Source organism: Anolis carolinensis, chromosome 1, assembly GCF_035594765.1.
Source record: "Anolis carolinensis isolate JA03-04 chromosome 1, rAnoCar3.1.pri, whole genome shotgun sequence".
NCBI classification, from domain to species: domain Eukaryota; kingdom Metazoa; phylum Chordata; class Lepidosauria; order Squamata; family Dactyloidae; genus Anolis; species Anolis carolinensis.
In genome coordinates this window covers 99725376-99745728 of record NC_085841.1, presented here as the reverse complement: position 1 = coordinate 99745728, position 20353 = coordinate 99725376, and the positions used below count along the sequence as shown (strand labels likewise).

Here is a 20353-nt window from a genome sequence, read left to right as displayed (position 1 = left end):
GCCATGCTCCCTTTGGGAAATATATGGGTCTAATATGGGTCATTTGTGATAGGTATGTGCCAGGTAATCGGACAAGACTACTGCAGAAAATATAAAGGGTATTTCTTTCTCCTGTGGGAAATGCAATTTTAAAAACTAGCCACTTTTGTCCTCTTTCTTTATCACTGCTGTATGTCTAGGAAAAGGACAACTGCTAATGTTGTATTCAATCACAGTAGCTCCCTAAGACTGAAATCCTATCAATTTCTCTAAAGTTTTATACTTTTCATGGCTATTATACCCTTGGCCTTTTCCTCCTTGCAACTAATGTTCAGCCTTTCTTTTCTACAATGCTTTTCTACAATGATCAAGTGATCTTATGTTAGAACAATTTATCATGTGTTAAGCTGATCATAGGCATTCTTCCACATTCAAACATTCAAAACTAAAATGTAGAATTGAAGTTTTGATTGCGAGGTAATAACACTGAGACAATCAAAGGTAAATTCTGTACAAACAAGTTGACTCACTCCTTTCCTGTTTTGTTTGCGTGTGTGTGTGTGATGTAGGCACTTATTTCTATTATTTCCACGTTATTTCTGCCTCTAGTTTCATTGTTTGGTGAAGCAATGGCATTGATTTTGTTAGCTGAGGTATGGTATACCTGTAACTAGCCCAATAAACTCTTGCCAGAAATAATTTACCTCCAAAATCTAGACACTTTTAAACAAACTACAGTATTGCCCCCCCCCCAAAAAAAACAAACCCCTGAATACCTTAACACTTAAAAATGAACCATACCCTTATCTGCGTAGAAAGGTCAAAGCATAGTCCTTTCTGGGAGAACCTAAAAGATGCACTGACTCCCCTCTATTCTCTCCACCATGGCACAGCTGCTGGCTTTGATAGTGACAGCCAGGAGCAATGTGGACACTTTCTCTTCTCTACAGAATGTTGCTTGACTTATCCGTGGGTCATATCAAAATCCATTATTTTGGCCCCCAAATCTCTTTTGATTTATTTATAATGTCAACTTACACATGATTATATATTATTCTTTATAAGTAGACTAAAATGATGCTGTAATTATTGAAGTGGGCAATTGTAGTGGATCTGTGGGCTATTATTCAATGATTTGAAATTCTTCCCATTAAAAATCAGAAACTAGTTGTTCATTGCCCCCTCTTGTGGATATGATTATAAAGTGTATGATTTCAAAGAAGGAGCTCTAGCCAGACAAAATATGTGGTATTTTTATGACTAACAGATTTATTCAACTATAGGTTTTCTGCGATGGTGGTTTGTCAAATATGTACTGGCCATGTAAACATAGAACAAGAGACTAGGACTCCGCTTAGAGTTTTTCTTGGTATATCACAGCCTCTTCATTCACACTAGCACCTCCATGTCCGTGCCACCACTGAACAAAGCAAGAAGGGGTTTTAGAAGGTTTTTTAAAAAGTTTGTCACCCCAAACAACAGAGTCAATGTCTTTAAAATTCACTTTGTAGTATACAGTCATGCATGCTGAGTCTCTGCCCTGATTATGGAAAAGAACTGTCCATGTTAATCTGTTGCACTATGCTTTGTTACTTCCATTTCCATATTACAGTTGTGGACTAAGTTTGAAGTTCACAATTATGATCTACTAGCTGTACCTGGCCACACGTTGCTGTGGCCCAGTCTGGTTAAATGAGGAAAAAAAGGATTGAGAAAGAGCGGATTTCTGAAATGTGTGATTTCATAATGCTTGTGGATAGGCAATATTTGTGGTTGTTCCATTGTCTGTGGAGATACAGAGATTGTGTGGTTTGGCGACTCTGGAACACGCAAGATATAATTGTCCATGTGAGAAGCAATCTGTATCTAGATGTAAAACGCAGAATTCTAAAGATTGCCTCTGAATGTAAATATAGATAGGTAGATGGATGGATATAGATCTCTTTTTTCTCTGCCCTCCCCTTGGGGAGAATGACAGGGGGTGTGGCTTCCACGGGGGCACGCCCCTGTGTTATTTCCCTGCTGGGAGAGGGCAAAAACCCCTCCCAAGGAACGACCCCAGTGCCCCTATTATTTCTGTTGTAGTTCTTTTTAGTGGGTGGATGGGGCTCTAAAGATGCCCCCCTCCATAAGCGTAAGGAGGGTCGCAGAATTCTAAAGATTGCTTCTGAGTGTAAATATGGATGGATGGATATTGATCTCTTTTTTTCTGCCCTCCTCTTGGGAAGAATGACAGGGGCCATGGCTTCCATGTGGGCCATGCCCCTGTGTTATTTTCCAGTGCCCCCTCCTTCCTATTATTGCTGTTGGTGTGTGGGGGCCCAAAGACGCCCCCCTCCCTAAGCGTAAGGACTGTCTGTCTACATGTCTCCCTTACCTTCTCTTTCCTGTCACTTAGTCATCCTCAAGCCTCCCTGCAGGGAGGCAATTCCCATTGTGGCCCATCTCCTAGGCGGAGGGAAAGGCCCTTCTTTCCTTTCGCCGCCTTCCTCCCTTTTCTTTCCCCTGCCGCTTTTGTCTCAGAGCTTGCCATCTCCACTCACCCTTCTCCTCCTTCCTGAAACAGGCATTCGTAGTACTGCGACTGTTGCTTGTTTGTCCAGCAGATGGCGCTGTTTGTGAACCTAAGCATGGTTTTACCTTTCTCAGGTGTGACAGGTGTATAATAGTAGGTAAGTGGGTACCTTAAAACACTCACCAGTTCAATTGATATATTCTGTCCAAATTTCAAAGCAATCAGTGAAGTAGTTTGGGAGATATGAGATCCTTCACAAACAGACATTACATTTTTATTTATATAGATTGAAGTTTTATCCAGGTCTAGTGATTTAAAGTTTAAAAATCTTGAAACTGCATTGGCTCCAAATAAATGAAGCTTCTGTTGTGTCCAACTACATGTTCTATTTACTTCTCTATAGAGGAGAGGAACCCCTGGCCCTCCAAATGTTGCAAGATTGCTATTCCCATCAGGTCTTGCCAGTCCTGAAGAATGAAGAGAGTTTCAATTTAATATCTGACGAGACATACGTTTTTCATGCCTACTTTAAGAAATGCATGCTGTAAAAGAAAGCCTTATTTTAATGGCAATTTTTGTCTATGTTATTTAATGTTAATTCTATGGCAAAGGTAGGCAGGAGTTAGCTACTTCTGATTGGTTGTTGTGTCACCATGGTAACGTAGCTACTGCTGTAGAAATGTAACTATTTGGAGAGGCTAGCAAAAAAGGGGTGGAGCTAGCTGAAAGGAAAATGGAGGGAAGATTTTAAAAAGTGGTTCAGTTGCTAGCTAGGGAGCTAGATGGAAGATGTATGTGTTCATGTTTGTAGCTTCCAATGTATGTTGAAGTAAAAGGAGACTCATTTAAGTCTGGGTCCTCGGTTAGGAAAACTGAGAGGAATAGAGTCTTTTGAGACTAGGATTTAGTCGGGTTGACTAGAGTGAAGAGTAACTTTGAGATTTAATTGCCCAGTCAAAAAGGCTGTGGAGAAATATATGGTTTTTGAAAGGAAAAATAGAGCATTAACAAGTTGAACTAAGTTTGAGTGTTCAGAAAGTTATATATCAACAGCTTTGTGTAACCAAGTGAGTGCAAGACTATTTATTATAACCAAGTGGATCTGAAGTAAAAAGAATGTTGTAACAAGATACGCTTATGTGCCAAAGAATTTATAAATAAACATTTCTTTGTTTCAATAAAGATAGTGTCTTCGAATTGTGAACCATGCTGACAGAGTCTGCAAGGATTCTTCCATTGCTCTCCCCCCAAAGCCTCTTTGCCTCACACGCTTGCACGCGCGCTCTCATGTGTTTATTGTTGGCAGTAGTTGGGATCCCGAAATAAGGATCGCCCCCTGCCTTTGTGAGAAGTTTCTTAATAGTTCTCCAATTGCTCCCTCACTAATGCTCCCTCACTAATTTAATGGTGGCAGCGGTGGGACCACAAAACTCCCCCTGCCTTATTGAGAAGTTCACGAGTGCCTAGTGTATTACATAAAAAATGGTGGCAGAGGAAGGGTATTAAAATTCCCTCTCTGTCAGAAAAGTTTTGTGCCTCTGGTGTGTGCTTCTCGTGCGCGTTTTACATTTAATGGTGGCAGTGGGTGGGATATCAACAAAAAGTTTCTCCCCTGTCTGAAAGAGCTTTTCTCTTACACATGCATACAAAATCTCACAGGCAAAACATGCAATACTGCAAATATTGCATGTTTGTACTTGGCCACTGGCCCACATACCTGTAAGACACAGGAATGTTTCCAAGTAAAGAAGCTTTTAAAAACATGTTTTCTATCTCTTTTTCCTTTCCATTTCCTGTGTTCTCTCTGGCCCCCTTTTATTACCCCCCTTAAATTTAAACAAGCCAAAAGAAAACTGTTGCCACTTTTGGTGTAACTCCTCTCTTATGTAGTGCCAAACTCCATCAGATGAAGAACAGTATGTAAAATGTAAGAAGGCACTTGTTAAGAAGAAATGTTATGCATTTATTAGCTATTCTGGATTAGATTCAGAGTGTGGTTAGGAAGAGTACTATTTTTAATGAAATAGCTGCCATTCCATAAAAATCACATTAGTTTTATTAGCTACATTGTTGATATTGTTTTATATTGTTGATGACCGGGCTTGGCCCCATGTAAGCTGCCCCGAGTCCCTTCGGGGAGATGGGGCGGGGTATAAGTATAAAATTATTATTATTATATTATTATTACATGTTTATAAATTGTTAAAAGAGAAGTCTGGAGTAATTACAGCTTCTTTCTGCAATTACAAATGATAATTTGGTAGCTTTTCTTTTTTTCTTTTTTGAATTCCTTTTTATTAATAATTTTATTACATTTCTATTCCATTTCATTAAAAATACAGTCTCTATAATTCATTTTTATTTCTTCTCATTTCCCTCATTGTGCTCCCCATTGTTCTCCCCAGGTTCTCAACCTGTGGGTCCCCAGATGTTTTGGCCTTCAATTCCCAGAAATCCTAACAGTTGGTAAACTGGCTGGGATTTCTGGGAGTTGTAGGCCAAAACACCTGGGGACCAACAGGTTGAGAACCACTATGCTAAGTGTTATGCAGTGGATAGGCCTACTGCAGAACTTTGAGTTTGACCCTATTCTTGGTTCACATATTGCTTTCTGGTATGTGCCCGCTCTCCTTGTGGTTTGAGGTGGGATACAGCATGATTAAAATAGCAAGATAAAACAAAACACTATTAAAATGCATATAACAAATATCCACAGATAAATACAGATTAAAATTCACCTTGCTGATAAAATTCACAAACTAAAATTTGTCTGGATAGGCCTGCTGGAAGAGGTCTTCAGTTGTGTTTTAAACTCTGACAGCTGATTTAGCTATTGGGTCTCTTCCAGCAAGCAGGTCATGAATCCAGAGTCTTGGGGTGGCCAATGAGAAGGTCCTCTGGGTGACAGTTGCTACTCGTAGGATTGTGGTTAGTTGGAGTAGCTGCTCCCCAAAGGATCTAAGTGCCTGGGGCTGATTGTACGGGAACAGAGTAAAGGAATTATTTTGTAGTCTTGCTCTTGTTCTAACTGATGCTCCAATTTTTTATTTGTAATTTAATGCAATAACACTGCCAGCCTATATTCAGCCTGCTTACCAACAACATTCATGCTCACTGAAATAGGTAGAACGCTTACCTAATTTTTAAACCAGCTGCTATGTGGTTTTAATTAAATGGTATATTGAATAAGCTTTATGCTAATGGAATTTACATATTGAAACAAGCATGGCTCCAGCATCACATCTCTTTACTGAGGTTCTGAAGGTTTTTGCCTTATGCTTGCCAGTTGCTGCTTAGAATTGCTTATACTTTGTTGTTTTGTTCACTTGAGCAATCAAGATTGTAAACAACAATATGGTCTTGTAGGTAGGTTAACATCTCTCACAAGTATTAATTAAGCTTTGCACTTTCAGAAAATGTATATATCAAGACAATGAACATGTGACGTTACCTTTTTATATATTTATTATGTACAGCAATCAGCCCCTTGTGATGGTTCATTATCTCGCACAGACATTTTTAGTCTGGGCACATTATATTTCATAGTACATGTGAAAACGGTCTTGGAGTTCCCGTGGACAACAAGTTAAACATGAGCCAACAATGTGATATGGCTGGCAAAAAAGCCAATGGGATTTTGGCCTGCATCAATAGTCTAGTGTCTAGATCCAGGGAAGTCATGATACCCCTCTATTCTGCCTTGGTCAGACCACACCTGGAATACGGTGTCCAATTCTGGACACCGCAATTGAAGGGAGATGTTGACACCCAAAGGAGGGTGACTAAAATGATCAAGGATGTAGAGAACAAGCCCCTTGTGGAGCGTCTTAAAGAGTTGGGCATGTTTAGCTTGCAGAAGAGAAGGCTGAGAGCAGACATGATAGCCATGTATAAATATGTGAGGGGAAGTCATAGGGAGAAGGGAGCAAGTTTGTTTGCTGCTGCCCTGCAGACTAGGACGCGGAACAATGGCTTCAAACTACAGGAAAGGAGACTCCACCTGAACATCAGGAAGAACTTCCTCACTGTGAGGGCTGTTCGGCAGTGGAACTCTCTCCCCTGGACTGTGGTGGAGGCTCCTTCTTTGGAGGCTTTTAATTAGAGGCTGGATGGCCACCTGTCAGGGGTGCTTTGAATGAGATTTTCCTGCTTCTTGCAGGGGGTTGGACTGGATGGCTCACGAGAGGTCTCTTCCATCTCTACGATTCTATGATTCTATTATTCTAAGGCAAACTTTCAATGCCCAAAATAATACAAACACATCAAAAATAGAAGTAGTTCACAATAGTAACAGTAAACTTATAGCAAACAAATTAAAACAGTATAATCCAAAATACATGATAACACTAATAATGGGAATTAACATTAAAACATATACCCTGTAAGACAATAAAAATACATTAGAAATGGCTATCATAGGTGGTCACTTAAAATATATCTACTATGGACGATTGCCCTGGGAGCAATGTGTTTGTGATATTAAAAACCTATTTTTAATAGGCTAAGCAAATCCTGTCAGTATATATCTGCTTATTTCTTAAGCATCATCATCTCACCTAGCATTAATTGACTTCTTATTTTATTTCTCCCTTTCTTTGATCTTGAAATCCCCACACCTTCTGGCACCCAGTGGCTGCCAGATGAGAATTCTTTCTTGGTTAATTACTGCTATGGTTTTTGTGGTTTGCCCACAATCCCTTCAACTCCTTTGTTTTTAAGATTATATCACATACTTTGGTTTAATATGATAATCCTTCAATTTGTAAAAGATTAAATTGGCAAGATTAATTACGTAATTAGCAATTTGTAAGTAGTGCTATTTTCCATCTTTTAAACTGGCAGTTTATGTACACCATTTTAGGCTTCATTATAAGTTTTATGACTCTTGTGTCAATGCCCAGATTATTTCCTAAACTAGCTGTGGACTTTGAAGTGTGTTCACTTGATTTCCAAACAAGTTCAATTCACATCAAAGGAAACAAGTTTTCCATAGCTGTCCTTTGCAGCCTTTTGAAAAACCTGTTGCTGTTTTCCAGACTGATTTTGTAAATATAATGTTGGCTATTAGTTTAGTTATTTTACAAGATTTCATTCTGTGTTCTCCTGAAAATAGTATCACAATTGTATGTCATGGTCTGCTGTTATGTAACTAGATTTGCCATACTAAACATATTTAACTCTGATATTCTTAATCTTTTTTACAGCACTGGTGAATTCCCTTTCAATGGGAATGATCTTCTTCTGTTCCCCCATAGTCAGTATCTTTACCAACATATTTGGCTGCCGAAAGGTAGCTGTTGGTGGAGCAACAGTGGCTTTAATTGGGCTCCTTTCAAGCTCATTTGCAAGGTAAGATTAAGCATTTTTCATTTAATTCTCTGAATGCAGGTGATATTTCACAATGTACTGAAATCTGGGCCATGTTGGATGAAAAACTTCAAAAGCCTTCAGCAACCAATATCACAATCTCAAATTATTGGAGTTGCTTTCAATTACTGTAGAGCTTTAAATGTTTTAATAATTTGCAATCCTTATCTTTCTGTCATTAGTTGTGTCTTCTGATATAAGTAGGATGTTCGTGTAATTAGTTGGTTCCTTACACCATTGTGTGTTTGAACAGTAATCCTCAAATATAATTCTATTCTTTTGTGGTATGTTTTTGTTTAGTTTGGTTTCACTCACCTAATTTTCAGCAGCTTTTCCTGAACTGTGTCAGATTTCCAAGGTGTCCAGGGGAGGGCGACTAAAATGATCAAGGGTCTGGAGAACAAGCTTTACGATGAAGAGCTGGGCATGTTTAGTCTGCAGAAGAGAAGGCTGAGAGGAGACATGATAGCCATATATAAATATGTGAGGGGAAGTCATAGGGAGGAGGAAGCAAGCTTGTTTTCTGCTGCCCTGCAGACTAGGACACGGAACAATGGCTTCAAACTACAGGAAAGGAGATTCCACCTGAACATTAGGAAGAACTTCCTCACTGTGAGAGCTGTTCAGCAGTCGAACTCTGCCCTAGAGTGTGGTGGGGGCTCCTTCCTTGGAGGCTTTTAAGCAGGATGGCTGTTACACCCCTAGGCAACGAGAGCACTGAAAACCAACACAGAGGCCAATAACAATATAATATCTTTATTAAAGCAATTAAAGTTCCCAACAAAAATAAGCAGAAAAGTTTAGCAAGCAATTGACCTTTCAAGAAAGATCAAAATTAGTCCAATAAGTTAAAGTCTTATGTCCAATGTTAAAGTCCAAAATACAAAACCGAAACACACTCAAACTCAGCTCGAGTATTGAGTGGGGAAAAGGATCCAAGAGGCAAGAAGAGTTCTCTGGAGTAAATGTCCAAAAGCAGAATTTTCAAGCATGGCATGAACTAGATGAGCAGGAGCTGAAATGCAGTCCAAACTTGGGCAAGGAAGTAGACCGGCGCCCGGTCTACTCGAGAGTAAGCGCACCTTCAGGCCGCCTGGATTTCAAGAGCTAGAGGCGATGATGCTTCCCAGTAAGAAGTAAAGTTGACACCGCGAAGGACAGTTCCCAGCGTAATACTTTTATTGCAGTTCATAAGCTCCCCCAAACCAGGTGTCTGACTCCCAAATTCTTCCCAAGAGAACGGAGCTTAGCCATAGTCCCCACGTTCTGCTAATCTGGCGCTTCTCCTTAAACTTTGTCTCTGCGATCTGTCCGTTTTCAAGAAGGCCCTCCGATCAAACACTAACCCGTCTGGAGAATTTGGGAGAGCCGGCACTGTCTCAAGGGCATCCTTAATTGGTACTGGCTCAGAAATGTCAACAGGAGGCATCTGGAAAGGAGTTGAATCTTGCTGACTTGGGAAAAAACCCAAGTCTTCTTCGTTCTGGTCAGCAATGACCACAGGGTCAGGGGCCAAAGGTGCCTGAGGCATCACACTGGCCATCTGTCGGGAGATGCTTTGAATGCGATTTCCTGCTTCTTGGCAGGGGGTTGGACTGAATGGACCATGAGGTCTCTTCCAACTCTATGATTCTATGATTCTAAACATCTAAAGAAAAGGAGAAACCAAAGTTATCAAATCATGCTAACAGGTATAGGTGTGAATGATTTTTAGTGTCTCACGTTGCAAGCCGGAGGAATTAAAGTCCATTCCCACTTTCCTGAACAAACTAGCGATGAAAAACAACAGTTTTTACAATTTATGAAGCGTTCAGTTGAAGATAAGTTCTGTTGAAACTCTTTGTTCTTTGGTTTTCAAATCGTACTCAGGTGCAGCAGTGGGCAGTTCTCAAAAGGGGAAGGGGAACCTGCTGTGCTGAGCTAGCTCTACATGCAGCGTTAGAGTAATTAGATATTTTAAGTGCATGCACACATGCTAGGCAAAGGGAAGGCTCATCAGAAGAAGAAAGAAAAGCAGACTGAGATAAAATGAGTATATAAAAATAATATATTAATGTAGTACAGATATTTATTGTTTAACGTGTTTGCAACTTTGCCTTTCCCATCTTGTTGGGCTGCAACCCCTGCCCCATGATTCTAATGAGGGATTTATATAAAACAGATTATTTTAATTTTATTTGATAAAAAGGGCTTCATGTGTTTATTTTAATTTGGGGGTTTAGGATGTTTCTGTGAGGATGTAGCATATTTAACTATGGGTTTCTAACTATGGATTTCTTGCATCATTACATCCTTAGCCTTGAGTGTACAATTTGATGTGTATGCATGCATGTGGGAAGGAGAGGCTGAGAAGGTCATAGCTTGTTCCCCTGACTTTGAACAATGTTTTTACCAGCTTTTTGGACTCCAGCTCCCAACACACTCAATATTCCATCAGGCAATATAGGATTGTTATCTCTTGGGACATGGATCTTTTCCCATCCTGTGTTCCCTGTTAACATCACTAAACTGAGTTCTGTAGCTATGTATTCTATTTGCAACCTGGAAAATATGATCAATGTAGATGTGTGAGAAATCTCAGGGCCTAACCTGAAATATATATTAATGTAAAAAATAATAAAAGTAAAGAATTATCCAACTTTGACTGCAATTCTGGTAATCTGTGATTAAAATTGATCTTTTAAATTTTATTAAAGTGGTATTTTTTGTTCATAATTGAAACTTTGCAGAAGTATACTTTCTCTTTATAATCAATATATAAATATTTTGATATAGACCAGCTTCTTTCATCTGCAGAATTTTTTATAAAATACAACCCTGTTATGCTTGCTTGTATGAACTGGGATAAGAATACTAGTGTTTACAATATTATCTTGGTATATTATAAATGAAAGTAAATTAACTAATAGGAATAATCTTTGACAAGGAAGACACTTTAAAGTTAAATTATAATGGACCTTAAACTTTTAAATAATGTTGTAGCTGGTATATCTTCTACAAATGGTGCTGATTTTACCTTTTTCCATTTCTTGGAGAGTAACAAAAATATTCTGAGCTAAACATCTTATTGTACTACAAATAGATATAAACTACTAATATATCTCTCTTTAGCTAATATTGACAAAACATAGTCCTTGTAACAGATTTTTAAATACAGTAGACTCTCAGTTAACTGGAAATCAAACAACCATAAAAATTAAAAGAAAAAGTACCAAAATTGCATACTGCATTCACAAAGCTGTTTTTATAATACAGTAAAACTCTGTTATATAAAGTTTGTCTTTGTTTGCTTTTAATAACTGTATTTTAATGTTAATATCAAGTCAATGTAGAGTTCATGGTATGGTATAATATGGAATATATATTTGTTAGGTTTATTTTTGAACAATAACTCTCAGGCAATTGGAGAATACATTTATCTAACATCTACCAATCCTAGGGGTGCCAATTAACTGAGAGTCTGCTGCGCTCTGCCTGGTTCAATTTTTTGTCAATATAATTAAAAGTGATCAGAAACTACAATGTACAGAATGTTCTGGTTCCATTTTAAATGCGTTGGTTTCTCATTAACTATATTAAGCCTAAAATAAGATTCTGATAAGGCTCTGGGTCATTTAGGGCTTTATAGATGGCAGAATTTGACTTGAGCATTCATGGCAACAATGTAGACCATGTAACCATAGAGAACATATACTCATGATAAACTTTGGGTTGAAGTATGACCACACTAAATTTTGTTGGATCAGATTTGAGGCATTATATTTTTAGGAATTACAAACATTAAGACATAAATAATTTTTATTAGCTGAAAACCATTTGGGAACTTTATTTTGATTCAGAAGACTATGCAATTTTAAAATTTAAACAATGACATAAATCTATATGTAGACTATTTCGAATAATGTGTTTTTGTCTATTGCAGGTCACTTGGGCCTCTTTATTTCACACATGGAATTTTATTTGGCTGTGGCTGCTCATTTACGTATCAGCCATCCTTGGTGATCTTGGGACATTATTTCAAGAAGCGCCTGGGCCTGGTGAATGGAATTGTCACTGCTGGCAGTAGCTTGTTTACAGTAACATTGCCTTTTCTGTTAAATGTGCTGACTGCCAAAGTTGGCCTGTATAACACTTTCCGGGTCCTGTGCATTTTTGTATTTGTTCTTTTCCTGGCTGGCTTTACTTACAAGCCCCTCATTCCTAGTGCCAAAAAAAGTGGAGAAAAAGACAAGTTCAGTTTTCCACCTGTAAAAACAATTTTCCATTTTTCCATTTTCAAAATAACAAGTTATCGAATCTGGGCTTTTGGAATTCCAGCTGCCTTATTTGGATATTTCATACCTTATGTTCATTTAGTAAGTATATGTATTTCTTTAGATTTATAGTATATTGATCATGTAATTTAACGAGTTGATGGATTTAAAGACAAATACAGATTCTATTTTATATAACTGAAGAAGACATAAGGAAGAAAGAATCAGATTTATTTCTTTATCAGACATTATTTAAATATATTTATGTTTTTGTTAATTTAGCAGCTTCTTACAGTAATTAAGAACAAATGCTGATTGTTAAAAATTATATTTGACAGAGATAGAAAAGAAAGGAGGATGGTAAGGTCTCTGTGTATGAGATAGATTATAATATTTTAACTTACTAAATGGCGCACACACGGCCATTCTTGTGAAACATGATTACTGTATATTCTCTTGTATAATGTATGAGCCAAAGGGAGGTCTGGGGAGCAAAAGCTGAGAGTCATTCCGCAGAGAAGGGAAGGTGCCATTGCTGTCTCAGGGGTCCAGCCATGCCCAGCCGCGATTGCTGCTATTTTCTTGCCCAGGCATTCAAAAAGACCAGGAGTGGCACCATGGTGCAGAGTGTAGATGGGGTTCAGTGCTTCTTTTAGGTTCTGCCAGGACAGTCTTAAGCAGGGGTCCCCAAACTTTTTAAACAGGGGGCCAATTCACGGTCCCTCAGACCGTTGGAGGGCCGAACTATAGTGTTTTTTATTTTGAACTATGAACAAATTCCTATGCACACTGCACATATCTTATTATGAAGTAAAAAAACAAACAAAAAGGGAACAAATACAGCCTCAATGTTAATAATAATAATCATCATCATAAAAATAATAAAGAGGGTTGGAAGAGACCCCTTGGGCCATCTAGTCCAAACCCCTTTTGCTTTTGTGCAACAAAACATAATCAAAGCACCCCTGACAGATAGTCACTCAATAATAATAATAATAATAATAATAATAATAATAATAATAATAATAATGGGATCTGCAGACATCATCCGAAAATACATCACACAGTCCTAGACACTTGGGAAGTGTTCGACTTGTGATTTTGTGATACGAAATCCAGCATATCTATCTTGTTTGCTGTGTCATAAAATGATAGTAATAATCCATCATATATATCTCGTTTGTTGTGCCATACTCTGTCTTTGTGTCAACAACAATAATAATAATAATAATAATAATAATAATACCATAATTAAAATGGTTGGAAAAGACCCCTTGGGCCATCTAATCCAACCCCCTTCTGCCTTTGTGCACCAAAACAATCAAAGCATCCCTGACCAACATAATTCAACCACCTACTAACACAGTTAACCTATTTCTATAAGATGTGCATCTGTATTCATTTTGGAAACTGCCACTGGATACATTCTGTGCAATACAAAACGAAGTGTGCCATTTTCCCCAATGTACATTTAATGTGGTACCTCAAGCAAGGTCTTAAGTTCCTCTGTGGCAGCGGTGGCTGGAAAAGAGCGCACGGGGCGGGCAAGGAGGCAGGAAAGGTGAGTGCCTTTCTCTTCTTGTTTGCCCAGTGCTTATGTTCCTTGGCAACAGTGGCAGCGGGAAAGGAGCGCGCAGGGCGAGCGAGGAGGCAGGGAAGGCGAGTGGCTTTCTCTCCTTGCCCCGTGCACTCCTTCCTCGACAGCGGCGGTAGGAAAGGCGCGCGCGGGGCGAGCGAGGCGAGAAAGCCACTCACCTTCCCTGCCTCCTCGCTCGCCCTGCGCGCTCCTTCTTCGGCGGCAGCGGCGGGAAAGGAGCGCGCGGGGCGAGCGAGGAGGCAGGGAAGGTGAGTGGCTTTCTCTCCATGCTCGCCCCGTGCACTCCTTCCTCGACAGCAGCGGCGGGAAAGGAGCGCGCGGGGCGAGCGAGGCGAGAAAGCCACTCACCTTCCCTGCCTCCTCGCTCGCCCTGCGTGCTCCTTCTTCGGCGGCAGCGGCGGGAAAGGAGCGCGCGGGGCGAGCGAGGCGAGAAAGCCACTCACCTTCCCTGCCTCCTCGCTCGCCCTGCGCGCTCCTTCTTCGGCGGCGGCGGCAGCAGAAAAGGTGCACGCGGGGCGAGGGAGAAGGGAAAGGCCTTTTCCTCTTTCTCCTTGCCACACACATCTTTCTTGGCAGAGGAGGAGGGAGCTACTGCCCCGCGGGCCGGATAAATAGCTCCGACGGGCCGCATGTGGCCCGCGGGCCGTAGTTTGGGGACCCCTGGTCTTAAGTTTTGCTACTCTGCTCTGTGAAGGGGATGGTCCCTTTTTAAATATTAATTAAGACACAGTACTTACATTGACCATGGATAAGCTGACCCAGATTTTGGGGACCGATTTCTTAACTCAAATTTCTGGACTTATACATGAGTATATATTGTGATTCAGGAAGTCTCCTATTAATTATGTTTCCTGTTCTTTACAGGGAAACGTTATGATTTGATTTAGAATCCTGTGCTGTTCCAGAGTTGATGACAATGGTTTCCTGATTAGGACAAAATCTAAAACTACATTTAAGAGACTTGTGCATTGTGTTTAAGTGTGCTATGAGGGGCACAGAAAAGCGGCTTCGGGCGTAGACAAAATGATTGCCCATGTCTTTCCTGTTTTGGGAGTAGTAATGGAACATATAAGCTTTAAAATCACAATATAATATATCATCCAATACTAAAATAATAATGAGTGCACATTTCATTTGATAATGCCTCAACTAGTATAAATCTTTTAATTGAAATCTATTCAGTTTTAAAGAGTTTACAGTTTTGAAATGCAGCCATATTATAATTTTTCTGTCTAATCCTCTGCTTCTGGCAAATATTGAAAGAATGCACTTTCTTGTACTGTTCAGTATTAGAATTTCCAATACTGTAGTGATTCGCCTCTTAGAGAAATGCACAGATTTGGGTGAGATGGTTGCATAAAGGTGGAAAAGATGAAAGATAAACTAATAGCTGTACCTTTCAGCGTGTGATCTTGAGCTGCAGAATAGAATTGGCATTATATAGATACAATTGCAATTCTACATGTTAGTTCCTCTGCATATATACCAATATTTTTACCTTATGGCTCTTTTGAACTCATTGCTCCTCCATCCTGACATTTCTTCTTCTGAATTCAAACTTTCCTTCTGTCTTATCTGTTACTATATATCTGGATGCTTGTTCTAGAAATTTATTTCCTTTCCCCTTCTCCCCTCTCTCTTGGACAGACTAAGATAGGGAAGAAAAAATATGTGCATTGGGCTGTCTCTCTTGTTTTTGATTATATTTTTATTCAACCAGAGCAAATCCATAGACAGGAAATTTTGCAATATATTGTTTTAGGAACTCTATATCAAATGTATTCCTATAAAATTGAAAAATTGAACAAAATACAACAACCAGAGGTTTTATTTGAGATTTCGCTGCTGTGTATAATTTGAAATTTGTAATGTGTGCCAACATGAAAGCACATAGAATTTCCAATGCATTTACCTAATCCTTTGCAGACTTTGTCTCTAAATTTTATTAGATATTCTTATTATAATATTGTGTGAAGTCCTGAAAACTAACTGATAAGTCTGTTCTTACCAATACTGTTTCCTCAGAAATTTTCCATAGTATTTTGTAAAATGTAACCATGATATAGAAAAGAATGTTGCTGAATAACTGCAGTTACAATTGTGTGATCAGCAAAAGTTTGCATTTAGTTTTAGTCTTGGGAGGGATGGTTGGAAAATGACTTCTTGATTGTAAAATCTGACATTCCACCTGCAGATCCTGATGTGTTTTGGGTTTTTTTCTTTTTCCATAGATTATATCTGTTCTCAAACTGGTCAAGGTTTTTTTTTAATACCCAACATTTTTTTTCTAAAGTTCAACTGGTCCCACAAAGTAAAAACAGGGTTGGCCTAATCATATAGCGAGTTGAAGGTCTTATCAGAAGAATTCAGTCTGAAGAATGTTGATTCAGAATGTACCTGCAATCCCCAAGTTATGAACGAGATAGGTTCTTTAGGTTTGTTCTTAAGTTGAATTTGTTTGTCAGTCAGAATAAGTGCATTTTAAAGTGTAACTTCATCCATGTATATAGCTTTGGATAGCATAGAGAAAGATTAACACCCCTGTGGTGTTTTGTTTGCTGTCTGTGTTACTGTTCAGAAGTTTTCGCCTCATTTTCTGTCCCTGTGATAATTAGATTTTGAAAAAAAATTACTTGTTGTGGAGACAAGAATTGGTGAGACTCCTTTTCCCTATGCTAACTCTTTCAGGAGTGAATTTCCCTTCTGGGGATATTTTTTTCTCTCTTCCTGTTGTCTCACTCTCTTTTTTAACTGTGCATTGTTTTGTAAGTCAGGGATTGCATGCATTGTACTGAACTCAGCTTTAAAAAAATGATGGCAAAAGAAGGAAGCATTTAAAGGCCAAGTCAGACAATGGTATGAAGAAAGTACCATATTGGACAAGAGGATGAATCCGAAGAGCCACAGCTTTTTGAAGCACATGGACAATGTATTTCTGATGTTGTCGAAGGCTTTCATGGCCGGGATCACAGGGTTGTTGTATGTCTTTCGGGCTGTGTGGCCATGTTCCAGAAGCATTCTCTCCTGACGTTTCGCCCACATCTATGGCAGGCATCCTCAGAGGTTGTGAGGTACCTCACAACCTCTGAGGATGCCTGCCATAGATGTGGGCGAAACGTCAGGAGAGAATGCTTCTGGAACATGGCCACACAGCCCGAAAGACATACAACAACCCAATGTATTTCTGATATCCACGAAAATTCAACTTCATGTAAGACTGGAATGGGGCTTTCAGTTGACTATGAGAATGCTAAGGCTAACTTTTACTAGAAAAAAAATATGTATTTCTATTTTAGAGAGACTTATCCATACCTATCAATTGGCTATTCTGACTAGAACTGATTACATTTGGGCGTCAAAACATCTGAACACTAACTTTAAAGATGGGTGCTTAGCTGGGCTTGACATTATGGTGTTTCATATACGTAGTGTATATGGTATATAGCAGTTTGAAAAGTGCTATAAATGTCATGCTTCCATCCTACAGAACCTTGGGGTTTGTGTTTTAAAGTAGAGCCAATATGGTGTAGTGGTTTGAGAACTAGGCTATGACTCTGGAGACTTAGGTTCAAATCCCTACACAGCAATGGAACCACTGAGTCAATAAGTCATATTTTCTCAGTCTGGGAGAGGGAAAGCCTCAAAGAAAGGCTTCTAAACAAATCTTGCCCAGAAAGCCCATAAATCTGAAACAACTTGAAGGCACACCACAACAAAAAACAATTGTTGAAGTAGATGGAATGATTTGCTGGAGGAATCGGTAGGTTGAAGCCATGACAGCAAAAAATGAATCATTTAAAAAATAACTGTTGTGTGGAAATGCTCAAGGAACTTCTCATTACATGAAAGTGGATTAATTCCCCACCCCAATATCAGGCTACATTGCTCATGTTCAGCTTTACTCTCCCCCTAAAGATAGTTAAAACAGTGATTATCTACTTAGTGAAGTCTAAGTGAGTACTGTTTAGGAATTTTATTATTTATTTCGTGTCAAAAGCATTGCATAATAAATACATTTAAAAATGATGAAATAAAGGAAATCACAAGCAGCTAAATAGTTTTAGACCAAAAGCGGGCAACAGCGACTGCATTGTCCGTAGCTTTAAACAATTCCTTCTCCGTACATGAGGCAAGACATTATGGGCAAGCATACATATGCAGAGTTGTTTGTTCTGCTCCACAGTCACACAAGGTGGAGGATTCCTCCAGGTAGTGCCACCTTGCCAAGATTTAGGAATTTTATTTGGGAAGTGTTATATATGGCATCAGTTAGATGTAGAGCATACAAAATGGATTCACTTCTAAGAAAACACGAATAATTCCGTTCATAGTTTGGGCATTTTCTACCTAGAAATATGTTGTGCGTTTTTCCAAATGCTCAAAATTAGGTGATAATAAGTGAAGAAGGGGATAATTAGTCTTTGCTAATGGCTGTAGCAACCTTGAAGTTTGGAAAAGGTGGGGAAATTATGTTGGGGTCTGCAGCTGAAGAGCAGAACCAGAACCAGTTCATTTTTCTCTGTGTTATTTTATTGGTAATTTCAATAAATAAATTGATGAAAAATGCATTAAAACATAAGTACCCCTTTCCACATTATGTGTATATCTCCTACCCCTTTCTTTAAAACAAATATCTACAGTACAATCCAGGCATGACTTGATGTTAGTCCACCCATTCCATTGGGACTAAAGCACATTTAACCAACCTATGTAATTGTGGATGTAATTTACTTGTAATTGTATGAATTCAGTGCTAATATACTTTACGTAATTTTCCAAACAATTTTCTGCCAGTTTTTTGTAAATACAATTACTTTCAGACAATCCTTATTACCTTCTCCCTTTTTAAAGTAATACTATAATTCAAGTATTACTGTTTTGATGATTTTAAAAGATGTTCTGTCAAAAGTGTGATTGTCAGTCATACTAATACTATCTTTCTCTTCCACTTTTTCTGTCTTTTCCTCCATTTGTTTCTTCATCCATGCTACCTTCCACACATTTCATATCTAAAAATTAATATGCTGCTTGTTTATTTCACTGCCAATTTGATTTTTTCAATTCAATGTTTTTCAAGGCACCAGATCTTCAGTGGCTTCTGTGTGCTTTACTTGCTTTTCTAATCTTTACATTTATCTTCCTTCAGATCTCAACTTCTGCTGCAATTTGACTGTCCAGGTTAGTGAAATTTCCCCCCTTTATTCACTTTTGTAACTGCTCTGCACTTTTTACCCTTCCTTGCACTTGTCAATATTGGTGTGGCAGTGCTTATGTTTGATTAGTCAGCCAATTTACTTCCATTTGAAAGTAGTAAATTACATATGAAAAATGCCAGGAAACTTTTTTCTACTGTATAGTACACTCTTTAATAGTACCAGGGAAAACTTAACAGGGATTCTTGTTTTTTTCAGTGACTGCTTCTTAGTACTTATTTTCTTAGGAGGTAATATTTTCTCAGAATTGGTATCCCAGAGAACGAAGTCAGAAGGGCAAAAGCAGGGTGAGGCATGACAGATGAAATTAGATAGTACGTCTATAAAACAGTCCATTATGACTAACGCTGCCTGACATTTGTATATCAAAAGGTTTTCTTCATTATTCACATGGATTAATTCCAGGGTTTTAAAGTAGGATAAAATGCATTCATATCTCAGAGCTAAGAAGGAATTTAATCCTTATCACTTTTTCCTCTACAAGTTTATCTACAAGTGAGTCCTTTGGAATTAACTTCGACTTGCTTCCAAGTATGTGTACACAGGACTACAGTCTTAATCTCCAATATCTACTTGCTATTTGTCATTCAGAATTCCTGCTCATCTATGGAAACTCCCTGACAGTCTGGGGCACGTCACTTTCTCTGAGTTCAGAGGCAAGGCAAAGACAACCCTCCAAAGAACTATTGCCAAGAAGACCCCGTAATACATTCATGTTAGGGTTGGCATACTGTAAGTCAGAAACAACATGAAGGCATACCACAACAACATACACACCTCCCCATTTATAATTTAATTATTCATCCTCTATTCAGAGCAGTTAGAATCTTGTTGCTATGAACTTTATTTATTTATTTCCATCATTTCTATCCCGCCCTTCTCACCTGAGGGGACTCAGGGTGGCTTTAGTATGAATGTACACAAAGTCCATAATTTTGAGGACACCATGGTGAGTTTCACACATATAATTTCTGAAGCTTTTTCCAGCCCAAACTAAAAAACATATTGCATTCTATCCACTAAACTACTTCCAGGATAGAAATAACATAAAGATCTAAAGCCAAATGTCATGGAGTGAAAACAAATGTGTTTTGGGAAGAAAGAAATGCACCCAGTGTGTACCCAAAACCTGTATGCCTAAACATAACACTCATTATAATTATTCTTAGCATGTATTCAGCTTGCCTTCTTGAACTCTGAGAAATTATATGCCATGAGGAAAGGATATTTTTTGGAATAGAGGTCAATATTCTGTGTTCATCAATCACAATTGCAATAATACAAAACAAAAAACTGGACAGTTGATTTGATATGTACTGTGTTTTTCAGTATACATAACCCTTCGTTTTATCATTACACACCAAAGTGTGTGTGTTCCAGCTTAAACACCACCATTTTCCCATAGGAGTTCATCATGGGCTTGTATGTC

The 20353-nt window shown here is 38.7% G+C and overlaps 1 protein-coding gene across 1 annotated transcript in view; it reads left to right on the top strand.

Moving 5' to 3' along the window:
- The window catches only part of slc16a10 (solute carrier family 16 member 10), a 68691-nt gene that overhangs the window by 26940 nt on the left and 21398 nt on the right, over positions 1-20353 (top strand). Inside the window, exons 2-3 of the mRNA XM_062968988.1 lie at positions 7699-7843; positions 11784-12216. Of these exons, the coding sequence (XP_062825058.1) occupies positions 7699-7843; positions 11784-12216 (578 nt within the window). The remainder of the gene's footprint in view (positions 1-7698; positions 7844-11783; positions 12217-20353) is intronic.